Raw genomic sequence first — 25,232 nt, 5'->3', positions numbered from 1 at the left:
AAAATTAAATAAAAAGGTACAACATATTTGAAATTATATAATTCATATTACATATGTTACATAGGAAACGCTCATCTTTCTTTACTTTACAAAACCTTCAACCAGAATTACGATAATAAAGGTGATATCCCCCTTTTTGGTAAAATAAACTGTTTGCAAGACAATACATTTTTGTAACTCATTTTTATTATTTAATTTGTAACACTTTTAAAGAATATTAGGTTTTGGAGAAAATAAGGTGCTCCATATATAGCCAGTGCAGCCTCTGCCTGACAGTTGGGGTCGACAATCTTGCACAGAAAATTGCTGAACTGGCTTTGAGTGGCTATTCTAAATAGTGTGTTCTCTTAATCCTTAACCTGCCTGACAATCCATCAAGTCAATTTGGAGGAGGAAGAGGCAATGCTTTCTGTAAATAATTCCAGGTCGCTCACAAGTAAGCCAATGCAAGAAGCGGAGTGTAAAAGCAGGCATAGTGGACATCACTTTACTTGTAGTGAGAGACCTGGATTGCATATCCAGTTTTGCAAAATGTACAAATCCCCTGCAGTCAGAGCCAGTTCAGCAGCTCTTGTACAAGGTTGCTGACCCAAACTGTCAGATGTAAAAAATTGATGGCTTAAAAGTCAATTTGTCCTTTAACAATAATTGAATTTTAAATTACGATCCACTATACTAAAGTTGATTTTCTATATGATTGGTTAAAGGAAACCTTGACCCCCAAGAATGAATATTTAACCAACAGATCATAGTTCATATCATATTAATTGGTGGCCAATTAAAGAATCATACCAAACTTGAATATACAGGTATATCAGTAAATATTATCCTTTTACATATTTTCCCTTGAGCCACCATTTGTGATGGGCTGTGTGCTCCCTCAGAGATCACCTGACCAGAAAAAAATGCAGCTCTATCTCTAACAGCTAGAAGTGTGGGAGTAAAAGACAGAAATTTGCCCATTCATTGGCTGATGTGACCTAAGATGTATGTGTGCCCTTGGTTTGTTTGTGTGCACTGTGAATTGTTTGATTTCTATTTAGGATTACCCAATGGCACATACTACTAAAAAAGTATCTTTTTATAAAATGGGCTGTTTAGTTTTACATATGAGCTATATTATGCAACATATTTTTATACAGACTTACATTGTTTGGGGGTATAAGTCTTAACCCATATAACGGATATAATGGGAGTATTACAATATTTGTTACAGAAAACCTACAGTTCCTAATATGCTGTTTACCTCTAGCTTTCACCTTGACCACCCAAAAAAAGTATTCCTGTTTTACAATTTACAGCACAGTACAATAAATGGGTGCATACACTGAAAATTGAGATTAACCTACAAAGCAACCAATCCCTGCTACAAGAGGTTGACAAGCTCAAAACATATATGCAATTTATATCAATATATATTATATATAGCCCTACTGGATTTTGTAACCAGACATACCTACACCAGATATTTAAAATGCCATCCATGAAGTCATTTGTGTACTGTAGAATGTAACACTATACACAAGTATCACATTTTCATATAGCTCCCAAATTGTCTTCAGTGAATCATGTATGGATGGAAAAAATACCACAAATTAGCTGACACCAAAATCATTATGTCAATCTTGTCATCACATTTTCAAGCCTGCGGGTCAGCTTGGAAAACCAGACAGCAGACAGTCTTTTTTGCAGCATTGGTAAATTAGCTATTGGTACCCAATGCAAGGGACATCCTTAATTGATTTTCTGCACCTGTTGGTTTCTTAAAGTGATACTGACACATTCCAAGTTCCAGTCCTATTCTTGCTATTTTAAACTAAAATCTTACCTCCTCCCAGGAGACCCCACACATTGATAGCTACTGTCCTAGATATCATCCATAACCTGTTGGAGACACTGGTTGCAGATATGGTGCTCAAGCATATTGGGATTTTCCCATCCCCCATGACCATGATACACTGCAATAAAAGGAACTCCTTATTTAGTTACAAGATCCCATTAATGTACATTTCCTGATCATGACAGAGGGTGTCTATTAGCAATTTGGCGCATTATACACCAGTAGAAAGGGTAATGGTAGTGTATTAATTAATGGTAGCAGATTATGAAGTGTGTACTGGAAACCACCATCATATTACACAGTGACATCAATGACATCAGCATATTAAGACAGCTCTCAATAAAGGGATTTACAGTACATGTTTTATTTTTTATTAATTATTAGAAAGCAAACGGGAATAGCATCCTTATTACATTATAAGACAGGAACAATCAGTAACAGCATCCAAAGAAACTACAGCACATAATACAGCAAATACAATTTGTATTGTACATATGTTAAGATCAAAGCACCCTTGGGTTACCTGGAGCTACCCAGAGGCTGGATCATAGTCTAATGGTCAAGAGTAAGAAATGCACAATGACTATATTGATAGAGAGATGGGTAATTGCTATTTGAATTTCCCCCCAATTTGTACATGCTGTCATTTCACATATCTTTCTCCTGTCTGTTAGACAATGCAGCACAGATTCTAAAGAGGGTGATTCCAATGGATTCAGGCACAAAGCAAAGGGGCATCAGGTCAGATTTGCTTTTTTACAGTCCTCCAACAATATCTCCACCCATTTTCAGGGGAGGGCTGGCACCATTGGTCTGGGGGCGCAAAGAATTATTACCATTAGTATTAGAGAATTATTTAATTTTAATATGCAACCATGTTTGAAAGAAACATACAAAAAGGGAATTGATTGATGTACATTCCTTGGCCCCTTGTTTTCTAGTGACTGGTTTGTTTGCAACTGCAGACATTTGCACAGCCACTACACAACATTAACCTAGACGCAACATGGTGGCCCTAAAAATGTTCTTAGTTTTATTATCTTGGAAAAAAAGCCCCAACCCTTAAGCTCTAAGACCAGAACCCTTTTTTAAAGGTATAAGGCAACCATTAGAAGACATCAGTTTGAGTATTTGGATGTCTAAAATATGCAAATGGTGTTGGAGTCCCTGCATTAGTCATAATATACACATAAGGAGAATGCATGTAGATGTGCATAGCCCCACTTCTACATTGGTGCCCCTTTTAAAGCCTGTGCTGTGGGGGCGAAATATACATCATCTCAGCATTTTTTGGGACTGTTGCAATGTAATTAAGAAATAAACTAAAATAAAAAATAAAATTAGGGAGGAGACTGTTTGCAGCAGATGGTTAACTGTTACATGCATCCTGTTTATTAGTCACACACTTCAAACAGGAATGCAGATTTATTTTTAACCTAAGGTTTCCCTAATGAACCCTGGGATTTCCAAGAAGGGAAAGGTCAACATATCATAATACTTGCAATGTCAGGAAAGGATAGCCTTGCTCCTTACTTAGGGAAACCAAGATACATGTACTTTTTTTTGGAAAGAACCTTTGGTGGGATTCTGCGCATTAAGTTTGTTATTTACCTGTATTTCCCCATTTTAATTTTGTGTGGATGCAATGCCCAACATTCCAGCTTGCAGAGGTGTGCCACTTAATGCATGCAGCTGGAGAGTACTTTACTGCAAACAAAACAGAGCAGCTGACAGGCAAAGTGGCACATAGTGGCGAACCTGCTCTATAAGGTTCTACATAGTACAATAAAAGCAGCCCTACACACATTTTACTGGGTATAAAAATGAGAGCCATACACTCTAAATGGTCACACAAACTGGCCACCCACATTCTTACAGCAGCAACATCACTTCTAGTGGCAAACTGGAAACAACCCCAGATTCCAGGAGCTACAAAGAGGAGCTGGAGTGGTATCCATGGGCCCAATACCTGGATAGACAGCAGACGAGAGTTGGTGACACTCCCCGAGACACCTAACGTGAAATCCAACTTATGGTGATACTTCCTTTTCACAGTGCTATCAAAATCGGAACTCCGGATCCCCCAACCCCATCCCACCTCATTCATTCCTACAATTTTTCCTCTCTCCAAACTTCTTCAACAAAACTAACAGTAATGTGAATCCCATAATTGGCAAGACCATTAGATGTCAAAAGTTCACAATGTGATACTGAATAACATTGCTACTTATGGTTTTAAACCACAACCATGGGGCCCTAGCTTGGACCAATATGCTCTTGTCTTTACTTACTACTTTTTTAAATTGTTCCACTAAAGATGATGGGATGAATTTTGAGTGTTAGTTGGTGTTGGTTAGTTAGTTGTATAGGTAAAATATAGAATAAAATCTACTGAAATGGCAGGTCCAGGATGATCAATGTCTTTTGTAAGGCCTACATCATGTGCAGATACATAAACAGATGAGTCAGTTATAAGAGGAGGGGATGTGTGAAAAAGCTGTATGTTAGCCAGTCTAAGCAGCATTAAATGTCCATCAGAATAAAATGCAGGTCATGGCAGTTTGTCATTTCACTTTATTATGTTTATCAATTTGCAATTTTATAAAGCACAGTTTACAAATCAGATACTTGGCAAGGCAAAAACATGAAATAGATTTTCCATTATCCACAAACCTGTTATCCAGAAAGCTCAGAATTACGGGAAGGTCAACTCCCATACACTCCATTATAAGCTAATAATTAAAATTTTTAAAAATGATTTCCTTATTCTCTGCAATAATAAAACAGTACCTTGTGCTGTTCTCAACTAAGATATAATTAATCCTTATTTGAGGCTAAACAATCCTTTTGGATTTATTTAGTTTTTAAATGATGTTTAGTAGAATTTAAGTATGGAGATCCAAATTACAGAAAGACCATTTATCTGGAACCCCCAGGTCCCGAGCATTCTGGATAACAGGTCCCATTGGCAAGTTATTAGGAAGGCCATACACAGGCAAATTTATTTTAGAAAGATAAACTACAAAAAAACTGTAGAACAAAAGCAGCTGCAGGTAAGAGACTTGTATCAGTTGCAAAACTGTTTTTTTCTCACTGGAATTTCAGCTCATGTCTAGCTGAAGAAGGTGACTTAGTAGCACATATGTATAAAGAAAGTGATGCATGAGTTTGACATTATGCCTTTCATAGTATATGATTCTGTGCTAAATTATGTTTTACTGGCTATTTCAAAAGCTACAGACTGGGTTGCGCTTGTGTATGGAGTGCAGTGAATGCATTCATTAGTGGCTACTGGTTGGCACCTGCATGTGACTAAAGCTGTAAAACTCCCCTGGAGAAACAGTATTAGTTTACATACTAAATAAAGTAAAAGTAAAAAATAAATTGTTATTATGCAAAACCCACAAATGGTTATACAAACTTAAGATAAAATTAAGAAAAGTCATGTAGTGTATGCAACTATGCAATGAGGAAACAAGCAGGAACTCAGAACAAGAAAGATCCTGGTATCAGTAAAAAAAAAAAAAAAGTTGTGTTTCCAAAGTCATTTTACTCTAGAAAAGTTCTATCCATCTATCCCAGTGCTGTCCAACTTCTGTAGTGCAGAGGGCTGGAATGTCTCTAGCATACATACTGGAGGGCCGCTAATGGAAGTTTTGACCACTCCCCTCTTTTAAACCGCATCCACTTCAAGTCTCACCCATGTTATCACAAGACCATGCCCACATTAATAGTGGTAGCGCTGCAAAAACCCAAATGCTTGGTCCTGACTGTGGGGATATCAACCATCATTCATATGTGAAAGAATTATATTATGTCATATTAAGACACACCCTTAAATCCATATGCCTCCTCCCCCCCTGTGGATAGCACAGCTACCCCCAGCACATGATTACACACCTTAGGGACCATTTAATGGCTATTTCCAACTGCTAAACTCCCAGAGGTTCACCTCCCACAGGCAGCATAGGGTAGGGAGGGTATGGCACACACAGGCAGCATAGGGCAGGTAGAGTATGGCACACACAGGCAGGGTAGGGCAGGCAGAGTATGGCACACATGGGCAGCATAGGGCAGGCAGAGTATGGCACACACAGGCAGGTTTAGGTAAGGCAGCGTATGGCACACACAGGCAGGGTAGGGCAGGCAGAGTATGGCACACACAGGCAGGGTAGGACAGGCAGAGTATGACACACACAGGCAGCATAGGGCAGGCAGAGTATGGCACACATGGGCAGCATAGGGCAGGCAGAGTATGGCACACACAGGCAGCATAGGGCAGGCAGAGTACTGCCTGTGTGTGCCATACTCTGCCTGCCCTACGCTGCCCATGTAAAGGAAAACTATACCCCCAGAACAAATACTTAACCAACAGATTATATTATGTTACAGTTTATATTATGTTAAGTGACCTATTAAAGAATCTTGCCAGACTGGAATCTATATAAGTAAATATTGCCCTTTTACACCCTTTCCCTTGATCCACCATGTATTGATGGGCTGTGTGCTCCCTCAGAGATCACATGACCATAAATAATGCAGCTCTAACTGTAACAGGATGAAGTGTGGAAGCAAAAGACATAACTGCCCATTAATTGGCAGATGTGGCCTAGCATGTATGTGTGCCTTGGCTTGTTTGTGTGCACTGTGAATCCTGTGATCCCAGAAGGCAGCCCTTAATTCTTAAAATGGCAATTTTCTATTTAGTACCCAATAGCACACACTAGTAAAAAAGTAGATTTTTATGAAAATGGTTTATTTCGATGAAGCAGGGTTTTACATATGAGCTTGTTTATGCAATATATTTTTATAGAGACCTAAATTGTTTGGGGGTATAACATAATTATTTAAATAATCTACCTTTACAGTCTTATATAACAATAATGAATATACAGGTAGAACTGCATTTTATGTGGAATGTGGTACTCTCTATACTTTTGCCTCAACTAATGTAGTAATACATCTCCTAGCTTGTGACTCCAAGGAAATCATAGAAATACATAAGCTGTGTAAGTGAATGCCATTAAAAAACTACAAGCTTAAACTGTAAATAAAAAATTGGGGATATCTAGCGTTATAATACAATTACTAGCAAAATTGTGAAATCGAGTGTACCTAAAATTACATTTAAGCCGTTGAGATGTTTTTGTCTCTTGTATAATGATTTCAACAGTGATTTCAACAGTGATTCCAAGAATTTCAGCAGAACATTTTCATGTTTATTTATTAAGCCATTTTAGTAAGAAGTTTAAAGGGTCACCCAGACATAAAAAGCTGTATAATAGAAGTCCTTTTGAAATTAAACATGAAACCCAAATTCTTGTTTTTATTAAAACATCCATAACTGTTATAAATGTATTTATGCCTCCTGTATCCTGTGCATGGGCCTCAGGTCCATCATTCTGGCACATAAACAAGATTTTGGAATGGTACAAAGCTTTCTTTAATAACAGGACCCACAAAATGGTGCCTGCCTGCTTTGCAAATTCCAGGACTGAAGGAACAAGATTAATATAATTTAAATACTATAAGTAAAGTTTATTTTGCTTACAAACAAAATAGAAAATAATTTGGAATTATTTCTTAGGGTGATAGGTCGTCTTTTTGGGCAATGGTACATGATACATTTAGTTGCACATGTTAAATTTGTGGGAATCATACGCATCACAAAGTAACCTGAAGTTTCCTCATGAGGCAACTGCAGGCTACTTTGGCAAGTGGAAGGGATACATATTTTCCCACTAGCAATTCACATTACTTCCAGTGGGAAGCAAACTGGAATGTGTTGTCACCCAAGTCAGCGCAGATTTGCCATGGGCAACAAAGAGTCTGCTATTGCCATAAAAGAACACAAATGATAAGATAATAAGATGAAAACAATGGACCTCTATGATGTAATAAATAGCATTTAATGAATACTAATAACCCAGTAAAAATATGTTTTTTGGCATTAAATGCTTCAGTCTTTAACATATTTAACATTATTAGCTAGACATCTCTCTTATGTGAATGTTTCTATTGTTTGACAGATTTATGGACAGCCATGTACAATTATATTCAACAGACTAATGCATTACAGTTTTAATATTTTATGAGCACTTCTTTAATATATATTTAGAAACATAAGACATTAGGTAATAAAAATTTATTTTGCTGTTATGGCATAGAGCTGACAGAAAAAGATATACTTCTTTCAAGTGAAATCATTTGTAAAGTTTTCTATTTAACCTGCATTGCAGCAGCCCATCAAAGCATTTCATGGACCCTAGGCTGCAGATAGACTCCATAGACATCACTGCAATGCATAATTTTATTACATTTCATCCTGTGGACACGCGGTGAATCTGATGACTTACATGTAAGACTACATATGAAATGTTGGAAAGCACTGATCAAACGCATACATAGAAAGCTAACATACAAATACAATCTTCAAAGATTCAGTAGTGCATTTCTTCAATTTACTTTTTTATGTACTTATACTCATGTACATCTGTAAGTATAATCATTTACATGTAGAAATGTTACTAGTAAAAATGTGATACACAATTGTAGTGCTATACTATTTCATGGATATTGGGATAAAGCAAAGTTGAGAAAGACTGCATCATCAAACTAAAAATCAGGTATTTAATGGTGTTGTTAGACTAGATCTCCCATTACCTTCTAGTAACCTGAAGGGAGCGGGGAGGTATATTGACTACCAGTGACATACTCACACTATTAGGCATTTTTTTTATCTGTGTTTTTCATTATATGAGTGTAAGTACATAATAAATTTAATTGAAAAAAAGCACTACTGAATCTTTGAATCTCTGATCTAAGGAGGAGAGGACATTCCACACATGTGGGGCCCATAATAGAGACAAAAATGTTCAAATAGCACTGTGATTTTATTCACTCAGCATAAATCACAAAATATATATAACATAAAAAAGGGGTTATGCATTTAAAAAGTCATGTAGGTCACCGAAAAACACCTCTACTGCATTTCGTACTTAAAGGAGAAGGAAAGGCAAAGTCACTTGGGGATGCCAAAATGTTTGGCACCCCCAAGTGACTTAAATCGCCTACCTTTTACCCCGGGCTGGTGCCCCTGTTAGGAGAAAACAGCACCAACCCAGGGCACCTGTAGCGCTTCCTGCTTCCTCTTTCTCATGCGCGCATGTGCAGTAGAGTGAAAAGCCGAACTTTAACAGAAAAGGCGGCTTTTTACTCTACTGTGCATGCGCCGACAGCTGGCATTTTAGGAAAAGGAAGCAGGAAGCGCTCACTACAGGTGCCCCGGGCTGGTGCTGTTTAGGCGATTAAGGTCACTTGGGGGTGCCTAACATTTTGGCATCCCCAAGTGACTTTGCCTTTCCTTCTCCTTTAAAGTGATACTGACGTGAAAAAAGAACTCTTCAAAATAGTAATGTATGTAAAAAGTTACCTATAGGTCATGTTGACCGTGTTTCTCTGATAGGCTGCTTTTTTAAGTAATTGTTACTTGGAGTTCCTAAACCTGACTGTTTTGCCAACCTGACTGTCCCTTCTCAGCTTGTCAGTTATAGCTTATAATGCTAACCTGACTCTGCTGCAGTGACTGTGACTCCTGCTGCACAAATATGGCAGTCCCCTCATAGAGGAGCTCTCATTCAAACCACTGCCTTTAAAAGACTCAATTCTAGTATATATATTATATAGTATATAACTACTGATGCATGGGGTGGAAATTCAAAAGAGACTTGAAGATGTAAAGGTATACAAAGGTTCAGGATGCTATTCATCTCAGGGTATTAAATGAGCTTAGCTCCGATTGCCAAACCTCTTCACTTAATTTTTCATGATTCATTGAGGTCTGGCATGGTGCCGAGAGACTGGCGTAATTGCTAATGTGGTGCCGTTATTCAAAAAGGGATCTTGTTTTTAGCCTGAAAACTATAGGCCTGTTAGTCTGACATCAATAGTAGGAAAGCAGAAGGGAAGCTTTTGGAAGGGATAATAAGGGATAGGCTACTTGAATACATTGCAGTTCACAATACTATAAGTTTGTGCCAGCATGGTTTTATGCATAACAGATCTTTCCAGACTAATTTAATTGCTGTTTTTGAAAGGTGGGCATGGACTTTGATACTAAAATGGCAGTTGATGTCATCAACTTGGAATTTGCTAAAGCATTTGATACAGTATTGCACAGAAAGTCAATGATAAAATTGAGAAAAACTGGCTTAGAACATATTTGTAATTGGATAAAAAACTGTCTGAAGGATAGATTACAGGCAGTGGTATTAAATTGAACATTTTCTTATTGGGGCAGTGCTGTTAGTGGAGTATCACAGGGGTCAGTCCTTGCTCCTTTGCTTATTTAACTTGTTTATTAATGACCTGGAGGTGGGCATAGACAGTACTGTTTCTATATTCGATGCAGGAAGTTGTTACTTTAAAGAACAAAATTGGAAAACTGGGCAGCAAAATGGAAAATGAAGGTCAATGCTGAAAAGTGCAAAGTTATTCACTTTGGTAGTGTGTTGGGGGTATCCTTAATGGAGACGGATCTGGGGATTTTTGTAGATAACAAGTTGTCTAATCATGGCCGGATTTCAATTAAGGCCACCCACATTGTACCCGGCGCATATGCGCATATGCAGTTTTCTGCGTGTCTGGTCCCCATTGCTCTGTATGCAAGCAAATTTTCAGTGCAACTTGGTGGCATGCTGCCCTAGGCCCAGGCCTTTGTGGCCTCGCCACAAATCCGGACCTGTGTCTAATTCCAGGCAATGTCATTCAGTTGCTACTAAAGCAAAGAACATCATTTTGTCTCTTTATACGTCTCTGGTAAGGCCTCACCTTGACTATGTGGTGCAGCTTTGGGCTCCAGTCCTTAAGAAGAATATTAATGTGGATCTGGAGAAAGTGCAAAGATGTGCAACTAAACTGGTAAAGGAGATGGAAGATTTAAACTATGAGGTTAGACGGTCGAGGTTGTTGTTGTTTCCTCTGGAAAAAAAGGTGCTTGTAAGGGGACACTTCCTGTGGGAGACTGAAGTGAAACTCCCATCTTTCATTTTGCTCTGGCTTCTGATTAGAGAGGTTGTGTATGCAGATCTCATATAATGGCAGTTTTACGAGGTAAAATGCTTTCAAAACATCTTTCTTTCTGCATCATTTCACATTTTGAGGGAGGATGAATATTATAACTGAATATGAACTTTATATAAAATGTCTCCTTTAATGAGTTCAAACACAATCCTATGGAGTTGAGGATGCAACAAAAACTCAAACCTGCCGAACAGGCCAGATGTTGGTCAGGCAGGCCCTTCATTAGTGCCCATACATGGGCCACTAAGCTGCCAAATCGTCTAAAGGACCGATATCGGCAACTAGAATCGGCTTGTGTACCTTTAAACCATTTCTATAATACTGATCCTTTCATTCATTTTATTCCTGCAGATCTTAAATACAGAATGCACCAGCAACAAAGACAAATAAATATAATCCTAAAACTAATAAATGCTGGTGTATATCCTTCTTTATAGTAAATTTGGAATTAAGGTATTAAATGTTTCAATATTCCTTCAGTTGATACTAGGCACTCCTATGTGCAGTACTGATATGTATTTATTATTTTCTAGCAGACTGGACACAATTGTTTCACCTTTATTGACACTTTGCAAGAATAAACTGAGGTTTTCAACCTTTGGTCTATGGACTTTTATGTACATGTAGACATTCTTCTATAGGCTGGACCATGATGCACCTCATTTTACTAATAAATTACCTGAACAGGGAAGGGAGGGGTATGTTTATAATGGTTTCGCGTTTCTGTATAGTGTTACACTTGAGAAAAGGCACACAAGGCCCAAAACGTGGTGTGTAAGGTAGTCTACAATAAAATAAACACTACCTAAGGGATGTATTTAATTAGAGGGGACAACATATGAACATGGGGTTAATGAATGCATTGTGGATGTTCCCATGCTCAAAAAGAATGGGGATTAAAGTCTAATGCATGTTTAGTTTAGTGTCTCCATCTTTAGCTTTTTCACTCCCCATTGGGAAGAGTGGCCATTGTGACCACTATGACTGGGCATAACTGTGATTAGTCTGCTGCTTGCCCTTAGGCACAATGGTGCACTGCTGAACTCTTTCACTGACTGTGCTTTCTGCATTATTTAGTATAAGCCCACTATCTTCTTATGTTGGTATGGCAAGAATATATATATGAGCTGTGGACCAGTGCATGGGGCATAGTTTCCCAAGTATAGAAAAATAGGGTCGGAAGGATTTAACTCCTCAATATATACAAATGTTAGAGTTGGGTTGGATCTTCCAAGGGCCCCACTCTCACAACACCTGTCACAGACGAGTACTGACTGCTATTCATTCATATAGATGGCTGCAACTGGTGCATTGTGTGTTCCCTGCGGCTTCTGTAAGAGGGGCCCAATACTATGGCAGTAGTGCCACATTCATCTTGCCCCACTGGCACATTCATTCTCCTGCTTGCCATTTAAGTTCTCTCTGACAGGTCCGGCTTTCCATTTTTCTTTTCCCTGCGATGTCATCATTCGTCCCTCCTCAATGCAGCGTCACCCCTGGTCCCTCCCCTGAGCGATGTCATGCCTCTAGTGAAAGGAGATCGCGTAGCTGGGGGTGAGGGAGGCGGCATAGAGAGTCCTTAGCAGTACAGAGATGTTAGAGGGGTGAAGGTGGGAGAACAGGGCGCACTTTAGATTTTTAGACAGATGTTCTGAAATGGACACCGTATACACAGAGAACTAAGGACTTCAGGAGAGTTTCTGTATTGTAAATAACCAGAGATAACATTAACTCAGATGTACTGAACTGAATGTATAGTAACTACGGGGAAGGTTAGAGAGCCTATCACAAGGATGAACGAACAAGAGATGAAGCAGCAGAAATAGAGCTTCCATTTCCGAGGAGCTCAGGTCGTATGTGCTTAGTTTGAAAGCAGCAAGTTACACGTGAATTCTTTACGGCACTACAAGGACTGAGTACTGGCACAGCGGCTGGGCGGGGCAACGGAAGGCAAGGGGCGTGGCCCGGGTGGGCAGTGTGTGTGCTGTGTGCTGCTAGTTCTCAAGCTCCAGTTGGGACACAGTGGGGAGGGAATGGTACTGTGTCGCTGCCTGGGGGGTGTTGATGTCGTTCCTGACAGATGTACCGGGATCCTCCGAAGCCTATTTAAATTGGGACATATCACTATTTTTTCTGCCCACCAGTGATCGGAAATGAACGGATGAAGCTGCTGGTAGTGAAGCAAGGGGTTAAAAGAATTATGGTGTATGTTCATGTATATCCATCACGAGTTAAGCCTCAGTGCGCACCGGCCAGTCTTGCAGTACTGGATATAGAAGCTGTCGCTGCGATTTCTGGTGTCAATTGTCTAGAAGCAGGAGACTTGTTATTTTTGTAGTTGGGTTGTCTGTGGAAAGAGTGCAGAATGGGGGGTAACCTTGGGTGCCATCGGTCCATCCCTAAGGATCCCTCAGATCTATGCCAAAAGAGCCGCAAATACAGCGCAGCGTGCAACTTCAGCAACATCCTGGTGAGTCAGGAGAGGCTGAACATTAACTCTGCCACTGAGGAGGAACTCATGACCCTGCCGGGGGTGACAAGGCAAGTTGCCCAGAATATAGTGGAGTACAGGGAGTATATTGGGGGCTTCAAAAAAGTGGAAGACCTGGCGCTGGTGAGTGGTGTGGGTGCTGCCAAGCTGGAGCAGGTTAAGTTTGAGATTTGTGTGAGCAGTAAGGGGGGGTCATCCCAGCATTCCCCTAATTCCTTGAGAAAGGACACGGAATATGGGCAGCATTTGTCTGCTGCCAGGTTCAATTTGAACACTGCTTCTGCTGCCCAGCTCATGAACCTCAGGGGGCTTACCCAGGAGATGGTCCAAGATATTGTTCAGTACCGCAGTCAGCATGGTCCACTCAAAAGCATTGAAGATCTGGTTAAGGTTGAATCTATTAGCCCATCTTTGCTGGATAAAATCAGACATCAGTTTTATGTCCAGAGGTCTCGGCCTTCTTCCACACATACCAACGGAGGGTTACATTTTATGGCAAAACCTCACCCCAGCCCAACATCTATAAGTCTGCACAGTGAAGATTTGGATTTTCCACCTGGGGGTCCTACCCAGTTTATTTCAACTCGGCCGCCTGTGGAGTTGTTTGGTGGTGAGAGGGAGGGCAAGCCAGTGCTCAGGGTGGCAACTTGGAATCTGCAGAACTGTAGCCTGGACAAAGCCAGCAATCCTGGAGTGAGAGAAGTTGTGTGCATGACCCTGCTAGAGAACAGGTAAGGTGTCGAGGTTACTGTCAGTCACTTCATTGAAGAGTTCCTCCTCCTCTTAATTAACATGACTCCATGGCTGCTGTCAGAAGTACTAATGAATCATTTTCTATTTCAGTCATTTATGCTTTCCCCTTGGGAGAGCTAGCCTGTGCTAGCTAGGCCTAAAATATACATAACCCCAGTGGTTAATACTAGCAGTCTAGTCATGTGCAATGTAAGCAATGACATTTTACGTAGAAAGCATTTAGTTCAGTATATTTATATGTGATCTTTTTTCATGTTACACAATGAAAATGGATACATCTTATCTGGAAAGCCTCTGGCTATGAAATGTGTATTTCAGTTAAATTATTCTGTAATCCTGTATCATGCCTTTGCTGGAATTTGCAAGTTTAGTTAAAGTGAATGGGTATATAATTTGCCTATATGTGAACAGAAATAAAGGTAGAAGTTGTAGTGGGTGTTCCTTATAAGGATGAATACCTTCTGGTAGAATTGTTTATGTGATTGTGTTAATGACCCCTCATAAATTAATCAGAAGAAAAGAAAAGTTCTTAAACTTGGAAATTATTAAAAATGTGCTATTTTTATGAACAAGAAATTGACTGGGGAGTAACTATCTGTACACTTAAAGCAAGTCTTACAGGTAAGATGAAGCAGTTTCTTGCTGGCATATTTGTGCCAGCAGAGAAATGCCTGATCCTGCCTGTGCAGCGTCCCTTTAAATGTAATGGAAACTGCCTGTCACCACAATGACTGTCAATTTTCATCCCAAATACAGCAATGTGCATTTTCAGGTAAAAAATTCATGGAAACTCACCTGTATATTTCTAAAGTCACCCTGATTATAGGCCCCCTCACTCACCTGCTTCAGTAACTTACATATGAAACCTGTGCTTCCCCTTGTTCATAGAAAAATCATAAAACTGTCCTCTGATAGCTGTCTGAAGTAATGGAGTTGGGAGCATAACTGAGTGGGCTGGGCTGAGGCAGGCAAAACCTGCTATTTGCACTGTAAACATTAAGCCAATTTTAAATTAAATGGCTTCACCCATGGCCTATGTTGCCTCTCTAAGCTGTGCCCTTATACAGACCCACACAAATTTTGAGGCCAAACACAACATTTTGTATTTTTGTAATGAACACACAGTTTATTTGCACATAGCCTAGAAGGCAAATACAATCCACTTGTCGTGCTGATGATATCCACACATTATTTTGCAGGTCGTGGGCAGGTATGGGCCACATGGTTCCCTCCATCCACCCTGCATGAGACCTTATTATGACCCTGTATTTATAAGCACGCCTCTCTGCTTGCCCCCTTTGTGCCATTAGAGATGGACAGGTCTATAAATACCGGTGACTCGATGCACCTGGTTGGGAGTTAATTTTAAGCATATACAGATTAAAAGTATGGGTACATTCAGATGACTGAAAATACAAATCTTCATAATGCTTTAATTTCCTTAGTACATACAATTTCCTTAGTACATACAATACTGGAACAAGTGTAACATGTGTCATACTGTAATAATAAAAGAAACTTTAATTAAACTTAAATAAATTACCCACTGTTGATGCAGCAAAACTGTCACTATTATTTAATACTAAATTGTAAAATGTACTTTTGAACTATATTGTAGTGGATGTTTAACAGATCTGTGTTAATGACAAATTTCACCTGCTCTCTCTGGCTAATTCAACCATAAGTCAGAAATACAGTACTCATGGCTGTTTTATTAGGAAAAAATATTTCCTAATAAATTATCTATATTTTAATGGCTATAAAAATAAAGTGTAGTTTAGGTGCATGTTTATATCAGTGACAGGATAGGATGTGGGATTTTGTGGGTCTGGGATGAAACCATGTACTCCATGTACCATGTAACCATGTGGAAACATTTTGCAGGGGAGCAGGTGTCTAAGAAAACCGACAAAACGTTGGTTCAGTGCCTGAAGAGTAGCAATGAGCTAAATTTTTCGATAGGTATGGATTTGTTGCAAAATTCTGCATTTCTCTGTCCCTGAATTTTCTTTGTGAAATATGCAAAATTTAATTGTGAAAAAACACAACAAAACGTCTTTGAACCCCAGTGTATTTTGCATGCAAAAAAAAAAAAAAAAATAGCTGAATTTACTACATCATAAACTGTTCTTGTGTTCCTCCCTGAGTCTGTATAAAAGGATCAGTAACACTGATAAATGCAAAGATTCTCTGTATATTTATATATAATGTTGTACTGTTACGGTTTACTTGTACAACTGGTTGTTTCAGAGGCTCAAATATAGCTTGCTTAAACTGCTGTGGCATGGAAACATGCGAGTTAAGGTGTTGTGCGTTAGGGTTAAGATTAAATGGTTATGAGGTGCACAATAAGTTTTTCCAGACCAGCACATCGCTACTGAGAGCCACTGAAGTAGAAGGGTGGCAATGTATAGACCAATCAGCACCGTACTCCAAGCAATCCACCATGGGCCAAAAGTATGAACACGTTACATGCAGCAATACACGCCTATAGCCACCTTTTTGCTCTTCCTTTTATTTTTTTTTCTGTCCCAATGATTAGAACGACAGGAAGTGAAGAAGAACCATGGCTGCTTTTTAATACATTTAGGCCTATTTTTTGTCAATCAGGACAGATCCTTGATCAAGAAGGATCACCGGATTATTAGTCTTAACCACAGATTTAAAATATTTGGGCATGTATTGATGAGATTTGGGACCCAGTCCAGATTTTTCAGCTCTTTAGCAACCTTAAGTTTCCTTCTATTCCCTTCCCCCACTGCAAGTTATTCTCAGTATTTGTAGTTGGATTAGCTCTTTCTCTTGCCTTTGTCGGATTTGATGCCTTTTTGGAGTAATTACCTGTTTTTCCTTGCCTAGGTATGTATTTCGGATCTTCCACTAATTTATTGTACAGTTCTGCGGAATATGTTGGGGCTTTATAAATAAATGTTAATAATAATAATCCCCCTGCCTTTTCTTTCGCTGCCTTTATCAGCCTTGTAAATTATTTTGCTTCCAACTCTGAGACACATTGCTCTCCACCATTTGCTCCTTTGCCATACTAACTCAATGCACACTTATTAGGAGTAAAAGTGGCCATACACGCTACAGTTATGATCTTTCCAATCCACTGGTTGTTGGAAAAGTTATTCATCCACTCTACTAACGTTACGTGCTGAATCGTCAGATATTTAGGTAAAAACAAATTCTTTACCCCTATCTGACAATTCAGCATTAACATTAAGATGTTTGAGCACCTTCGAAGGCGCCCAAGCAAACTTTTTAGTCCGAAGATCAATATCCAAGGCTTTTACCGATATCGTCTCCCACTACTCGTCTCCCAACATACAGGCACCGATTATCATATGAAATCAATGCATGTATGGCCATCTTAAGTCTCCAGCTCTTTCACAGTCACTATTAACGATTATACTGTGACAATTCCCTACATTGTGTGTTCCTCCAGTTACCTGCAAAGAAGAACATAGGGAAAAAGAGCATTAATACAGAGACTCACAATCACTATTAGCTGTTAAAGAGTGTCTTATCTTATCAGTACTCAGCTTCTGTAAGCAGTTTCTTCCCTTTCCTTCTCCTGAAGGCTATTACTGACCTCTGATTGGTCAAGGGATCTTGACCAACTTTGTTCATCTTTTAACAGCACATGATAAAAACAGATAAACTCAGTAGAATACAATCACTCAAATGTAATTCATAGCTCTATACAGTTCTACAGAAGGGAAACTTTTCTCTTATAATAAAAAAACATTTGCTGACAAAAATTGTTTATTTGTAGATGCTGATTGGTTGAATACAAAGTAAATTAAGATGAACATTTTTGTTCTTTGTATGAGCCATATAGTAGTAGATGTACTGGTATGCATAGTATCTTTTAGTTGTTATTATCAACATGTATTTATCAAATGACAACATATTCCACTTTGTTGAACAATAAATGGGTAGAGGATCTAAAGCAGTGTGAGACTTGACAACCCCACTGCACAGCTGTTTTCTGTTTAAAGAGTAAAGGTGGCCATACATGTTACAATTACGATCTTTCCTGTGACCATTGATCCAGCTTAATTTATATTTTTGCCTTCGTGATATTGGACTATAAATAAACTTCTGCAGTAATGGCATACAGCTTCAACTCCAGTTGCAGGTTTAAAGAAGAAAAAGCCAGATTTACACATATCAAGCAGGATTATCATTGGAGGATTATTTCACATTTTAATCCAGCTGCTGGCCTGGAGAGTTAAAAAAAAGCAATAGTGCTTTTCAAACACAGCCTTTGTGTTGCTGGCCTTCAGCTCCCAACATGCTTTAACCGTTGATAATATGTTAAAATATACTGGCCTTTGTAGTCCAGCAACAACGGTGTTAAACATGGTTGGAGAATAGTGTTAAGTAATGTCTGTTTTGAGTACAGAAGGCCAAACTCTAGATGGAGCTAGGAATCTATATCTATTTTATAGAGGACAATATCTTGCTTTGCTGTCTCTGTCGCTGCCTAACATTGCATGCTATAATTCAAGTTTATTATCCACAAGTGCATACAGCCTTACATTTATAGACTTTTTATCTCCTCCACTGCTTAGATGGCCAGAATGCTTGCAATATACAGGTAAATATACTGGAAAATATCCCTTTTCATTCTACTAAAAACTGAATCTTGAAAAAGAGTTTTCAGCATAACAGTTATCCTAAGCGCAAGGTCAAGAGTCTTAATATAATTCCAATTGAATATCTGTTGCACTCTTTGACAATAAAGGTGCAAATGCATCCAACTAACCTAAGAATTGTAGAGAAAATCTGCCTTGAAGAATGGACAGAAATTACACCCAGTCAGTGTGCAAAGCTGCCATGTAATTACCTCAAACACTTAGCAGTTGTTTTTACAGACAAAGATGGTCTTACTTTGCATGCATTACTTTTCACAATAAAAATATTTTGCACCTTTAAAGTGTTTAGTACACTGTCAGCTGTGTAAATAAAATGAAAAAAAACCCATTCAAATCCATATTAATTCCAAGATGTGGCATTAATTTAAATGTGGGTGAATAGTTGTCCAGTACACTGTATGAAGGGCTGATACTGATTTGATACTGGTAAACTCCAAATATCTAATAATAACTTATAATATCTTAATAAATGTGCATGCTCATTTCTTTATGATTCATTGGGCACAAGTAAAGGTGACACAAAATGTGCTTAAAAAGGAACCCTCGGCTTATACTCGAGGCATGTATCAAAGGCAGCGCCGTATTACCTCTCCAGCCGTTTTACCTCTCAATCAACGGCGCGCGCACCCCCCCCCCGCATGGCACGCCGCGTGCACCCCCCGCTGTTTTACCTCTCCAGCTGTATGACCTCTCCATCGGGCGCACACCGGGCATCCGTCGGGCAAACACGCTCGTCACGACGCGCCCCCCCCCCCCCGCACGTCAAGGTGCGCGCGAGGGGAGGTGCACGCGACATGCTTGTGAGCGCGCCAGTTGCCCCATACAGCAGCTTCCAACAGGCCCAGAAACCAGCAGAGAGACCACAAACGAAAACAAGCCGTACAGCTCTCGTCAAGGCCCACGTAATCCATTACCTTCTGAAGCGAACTATGAGGGGAGCACCCGGATAAGTCCGGAGGCCAACCATACAAGTAGTACCGAGTGAGTAACAGCTATGTTTTATATTCAGGCAGGGGCATGGCTTTAAATCAGCACTTTCCAGCAGTTTCCATATAGTAGCTTAGTACCAAATAGAAGGATCCAACTATGAAGCTCGAGTCTAGAGGCCATAAAATATCTCTTGGGGAACCCAATACACGGATTTCAGTAACACAGATTTCCTACAGAGGAATCAGAACCTTTGCTATGGTGCTAAAGAGTTTGTAAAACAATAAGGTGGTTGTAAAACAAGTAAAGTATAAGTAATCCGGCAGTCTTTACATTAATAAGTAAAGTATAAGTAATCCGGCAGTTTCTTTTAACTGATAAATAAGGGTTCAGCCCCATCAGGTTTTGCTAAATTAAAATGATAACATTTAGATGGTTGTCCGGTTGGACAAGTAATCCGGCGCTGCCCTTACTACTCTGCCCTTACTATTCGGACACAAGCTAGTGTGCAGGTGTGTTAAAAGAAATGGATGCCTAGGCTTATTCTCGAGTCAATACGTTTTTCCAGTTTTCTTAGGTAAAATTAGGTACCTCGGCTTATATTCGGAACGGCTTATACTCGAGTTAAAATAATGGGCCTTTCCCAGGCAAGCAGAAATGGAAATAATATAGTGCAGTATTTAGGGTGGTTACTTACAGACATTCTAAAATATTATAACTAATTCACTGTTAGTTAATAGAGGGTAGAGCGCAGAATATTTTCAAACCATACTCATTGTTAACACAAACATTTTTAAAACTGTATCCACATTAATGGTGGTAGCACACTAAAAAGACAAATAGTGGTCCCTACCAGGTGTGAACAATGTGGAACTTACAGGTGTGAACAATGTAGGACCTTACCGACATGAACAATGCAGGGTCTTAAGAGTCTGAATCTGAGGTATGAACAATGCAGGGGGACTATTAATTTAACTATTAAACTATTTAAATTTACACAAATGTAAGCAGTCACAGCAGCCAGACAGATGGGGGAGGGGGGCGCAGGCTGCTAGTTGGACAGTTCTGATGCAGGTACTTAAAGGTGTGAAGAATGCAAAGTTTTACAGGTGTGAACAATACAGGGTGTTCCTACTTGGCTAGCCTTTTTTTTGCAACAGCTTCCCTCACTCAACAACCAGCATTTCTGTACTATTTTGCCTTTTCAGCAATGCAACTTTAAAATGCAACATGGACATATTCTTTAAATATTACAGGCTAGGTAGATAACCACCTTACATTTTAATCTTTATATGCAGCATACCAAAAGTATTAACCTTAATTTAGAGTGTTGTTTACTTCATATATTAAAAGTTCTTGGTTTCCGTGATTGCCAAGTATTACCGCGTGAAAAATGCAAAGGCATTCCTATAGAGCTAGCATGCAGTCACGCAGTTGATTATTGTCAGCACTGCAATATTGTTAGCACATGATATGAAAGAGCCGTACTTAGGAAAATCAATGAATGACACTTTTCATCTCCTGTTTGGAATCTGCGGAATCAGTATGCAGAACAATGGTTAGCCTTGTTAGTATGCAGCAGAGGAGGAAAGCAGCTAGGATTGGCAGCTGCAATGTTTTAAGGACACCATGATTGTAAGAATATGTTCCTAAATGTTTTCCCATGTAGAACTTGTTAGAAAGTGGTAAAATATTTTCCTTTCTCAGGAAAGATAAAATTATATAATTGCCATTGACCATAACTAAGATTTAAAAGAAAAAAAAAGTAACACAAAAATTAGAGTTTTAAAACAAAAGAGTTCTGAGCTTTTATACTAGCAATTTGGAAAAGAGAATCGTTTTTATAATAGCTAGTGTTGGCTGCCACATAATTCTTTCAGAGCTTGTAATCTAATGTCATGTGTAAGCCATATACATACATGTGCAGCACTGCATACATAAGTAATGCTATATAAATAAAAATATACATACATATACCTAGGTATCCCTTGGGAGCATATGAAAGAACCTTATACTAAAGGTCAGCAATTCTAATGACTGTACAATGTAGACCAGGCATCCCCAACCTTTTATAACCGTGAGCCACATTCAAATGGAAAAGGATTTGGAGAGCAAGACAAGCATGAAAAAGGGTTCTAAAGGTGCCAATGGGAGCTATAATTGGCTGTTGGGTAGCCCCTATGTGGACTGGCAGCCTATAGAAGGATCTGTTTGGCAATTACACTGGGTTTTATGCACCAAAACTTGCCTCCAAGCCAGGAATTCAAAAATAAAAATCTGCTTTGAGGCCCCTGGGAGCAACATCCAAGGAGCTGGTGTGCAAAGTGTTGCTCATGAACCACTGGTTGGGGAACACTGATGTAGACTAATATTTTCATATTTTTTGTGAATTTGACTCCCTTTTCTCCTCCCATGAGTTCATTGCATGCAGATAAGATCAGCTTAGTAGAACTGGAAAGGGAAGTTTGAGTACAAACTTCATTTTGGTTTGAAAAACGTGAAGTCACTGAATGAAATATGATCTGTTGTTGGCTCCGCCCACTTTTTCTAACCTTGGTTATATAGTAAAAACCACTGTGCAAAGTTTGGGGACCCTGGATTTAATAGTGTCTGAATAGCAGCAACTTAAATTTCCCCACTGAAAGTCAATGAGTGACATCTGATTGACAGTTGGTGGCTCCACCCCCTTTTTCTAACCTGGAACTGCAGTTACCCAGTGACTAACTCTTTATTTTAGGGACCTTAGGATTAATAGGTAAAGAACGGCAGCAGTTTAAATTTACACCAATAAAAGTCAAACTGTAAATTGTGATTGGTGGTTGGTGGGTGTGCCCACTTTTTCTAACCTTGAAAATGAAGTCACCCAGTGACTGATTGTGCAAAGTTTGGGAACCCTGGCATAAATAGTGTGAGAAAGGCAGAAGTATAAATATAAACCAATTAAATTCAGTTGGTGAAATCTGATTGGCTGTTGGTGGCTCTGCCAATTTTTTTCTAACCTTTAATCTTAATCCCCCAGTGGCCAACTGTAAAAAATTTGGGGACACTGGCATTAAACGTGTGAGAATGGCAGCAATTTAAATTTCTCCATTAAAATCAATTAAATAAATCTGATTGGCTGTCTGTGGCTCCACCCACTTTTTTTCCAACCTTGAATTATTGACTAACCCTGCAACGTTTGTGGACCCTGGTGTATATAGTATAAGAATGGCAGCATTTTAAAAAGCACCATTATCATTGCCCCCCCTCACCTCTCCCTTATCACATATTTTTTAAGTTTACACTCTGTCCCTATCGCTAACTGCTAGCTAAAAACCCAGAGATGCGCAGCCGCATCGACGGAGAGACCCGAAGTGTCTTCAATTGGTAAGAAGATGGCAGCGGCTGCGCTTCTCTGCATTATTAGCTAGCGGGTAGCTATAGGGACAGAGTGTAAACTTAAAAACTATGCGATTAGGGAGAGGTGAGTATAAGACTAAATACTTAACCAACAGATAGTTTATATCAGTGCTGTCCAACTTCTGTGGTACCGAGGACCGGAATTTTTCCGACCTACGTGGTGGAGGGCCGATAATGGAAGCCAGTTTTGACCACTCCCCTTTTTGAAACTGCACCCACTTGAAACCACACCCATGTTATCACATGACCATAGCCATATTAATGGCTGTAGTACAGCAAAAACCTGCCATACTCTGCCTTCCCTACCCTGCCTGTGTGTGCCATACTATGCCTTCCCTACTCTGCCTGCCCTACCCTGCCTGTGTGTGCCATACTCTGCCTGCCCTATGCTGCCTGTGTGTGCCATACTCTGCCTGCCCTACCCTACCTGTGTGTGCCATTCTCTGCCTGCCCAACCCTGCCTGTGTGTGCCATACTCTGCCTGCCCTACCCTGCCTGTGTGTGCCATACTCTGCTTGCCCTATGCTGTAAGGCACACACAGGCAGCATACAGTGACACAATGCTGGCACTGCTTCTACAGTCTGCACAATAACTATATATTAAAAAACTTTTTAATTGCAGTACCACCTCAGTATATGTTCTTTTTGTAGTGTGCAGAGCCTGAGGTGTGAACACTGCAGAGGGTGAACAATGTAGGGATTAAAAGGTGTGAACAACACAGGGGATTACATTGTTAAACAATACAGAGGGTTTACAGCCTGAATCTGAGGTGTGAACCATGCAGGGGGGCAGTTAATCACAGTACTGATACCATTTAAAGCTTACACAAAGGTAAGCCATCAAAGCAGCCAGGCAGGTGGGGGGCCACACAGAGGGGGGTCGAGGGCCGCATGCGGCCCGCGGGCCGCCAGTTGGACAGCACTGGTTTATATCATATTAAGTGGCCTATTAAAGAATCTCGCCAAGCTGGAATATATATATTTCAGTAAATCTTGCCCTTTTACATCCTTTCCCTTGAATAATGCAGCTTTCACTAGTGATGGCCGAAATAATTTGCCAGGCATGGATTCGCAATGAATTTCCACCTTTCGCCTTTGGCGGATTTTCCCGTGAAACATACGTCAAAATTTTCAGCGGAAACATTTGCTGCATGACAAATAATTGTCGCCCGTGTAAAAAAATTGTTGCCTGCAGGAACAAAGTATTGTTGTGCATCGAATAAAAAATTGCACTTTTTTTTTTAAAACGTGCGTCAAAATATTGTTGTGTGCATCAAAATATTGTACATTTTTTTGCCGTTCCGCGCATTTCTTTCAGTTTCGCAGATCTTTTCACAAATACACTAATTTATCAGTGAAGGGTACCCAATAGCACATACTACTAAAAAAGTATATTTTTATGAAAATGGTTTATTTACATGGAGCAGGATTTTACTTATGAGCTTGTTTATGCAATATATTTTTATAAGAGACCTGAATTGTTTTGGGGTATAGTTTTCCATTAAGCAAAGTGGTAAGCATAGTGGGGAAAGGTAGGTTTGGGATTACAGCTGATACCACAGGTGGTAGCTAGGGTTACCACCTTTTTAAATAATTCTTACCAGCCAGGGGATGCTTCTGACGATAGGGGGCGGGCTGCTTGTATCAAAAGGGAATGTCTTCAATTTAACTGAGCAGGATAATGATGCATTTGGGCATGTATATGGCAGATTCTCGACAATTGGAGAGAGAAATATGTAAGCATAGGAGCAGATCCGGTTTTAAATGCGCGGGCTAAAGGCTGAACATGAACATTGAACATTGCAAATTTACTGGAAACTATATTGCTGGTAAAATTGTAATATTGCCACTGACCTTGGTTGATGTTGGCTGGTAAAATATAGTGTATCAGCCCCTGGAGCACCTCTGGTGGTGCACATTGGTACCAGTGAAGGCCCAAAATTGAACAGCGCATACAACTACCTTTGTTTGCCATTAAGGATGCATTACAGTGGCCTCTGCAGTAATATTTTTGGTCTGGAACATTCCTGTTTAGATCACTGTAATGTGCTCTTAATTGCAGCTAACTTTAATCACT

At 39.6% G+C, this 25,232-nt stretch overlaps 1 protein-coding gene across 2 annotated transcripts in view; it reads left to right on the top strand.

Moving 5' to 3' along the window:
• The first annotated feature begins 12,459 nt into the window (after window positions 1-12,459).
• Window positions 12,460-25,232, top strand: part of eepd1 (endonuclease/exonuclease/phosphatase family domain containing 1) — a 56,298-nt gene continuing 43,525 nt past the window's right edge. The window contains exon 1 of one of the 2 annotated variants that reach the window (XM_012964232.3): window positions 12,460-14,143. In XM_012964232.3, coding sequence (XP_012819686.1) covers window positions 13,287-14,143 — 857 coding nt within the window. In that variant the 5' untranslated portion in view covers window positions 12,460-13,286. 2 annotated transcript variants of the gene reach the window in all.

The sequence above is a fragment of the Xenopus tropicalis genome, chromosome 6 (assembly GCF_000004195.4).
Source record: "Xenopus tropicalis strain Nigerian chromosome 6, UCB_Xtro_10.0, whole genome shotgun sequence".
NCBI lineage: Eukaryota > Metazoa > Chordata > Amphibia > Anura > Pipidae > Xenopus > Xenopus tropicalis.
Note: the sequence above shows the minus strand (reverse complement) of the source record. Positions and strands in the feature narration are given on the sequence as shown.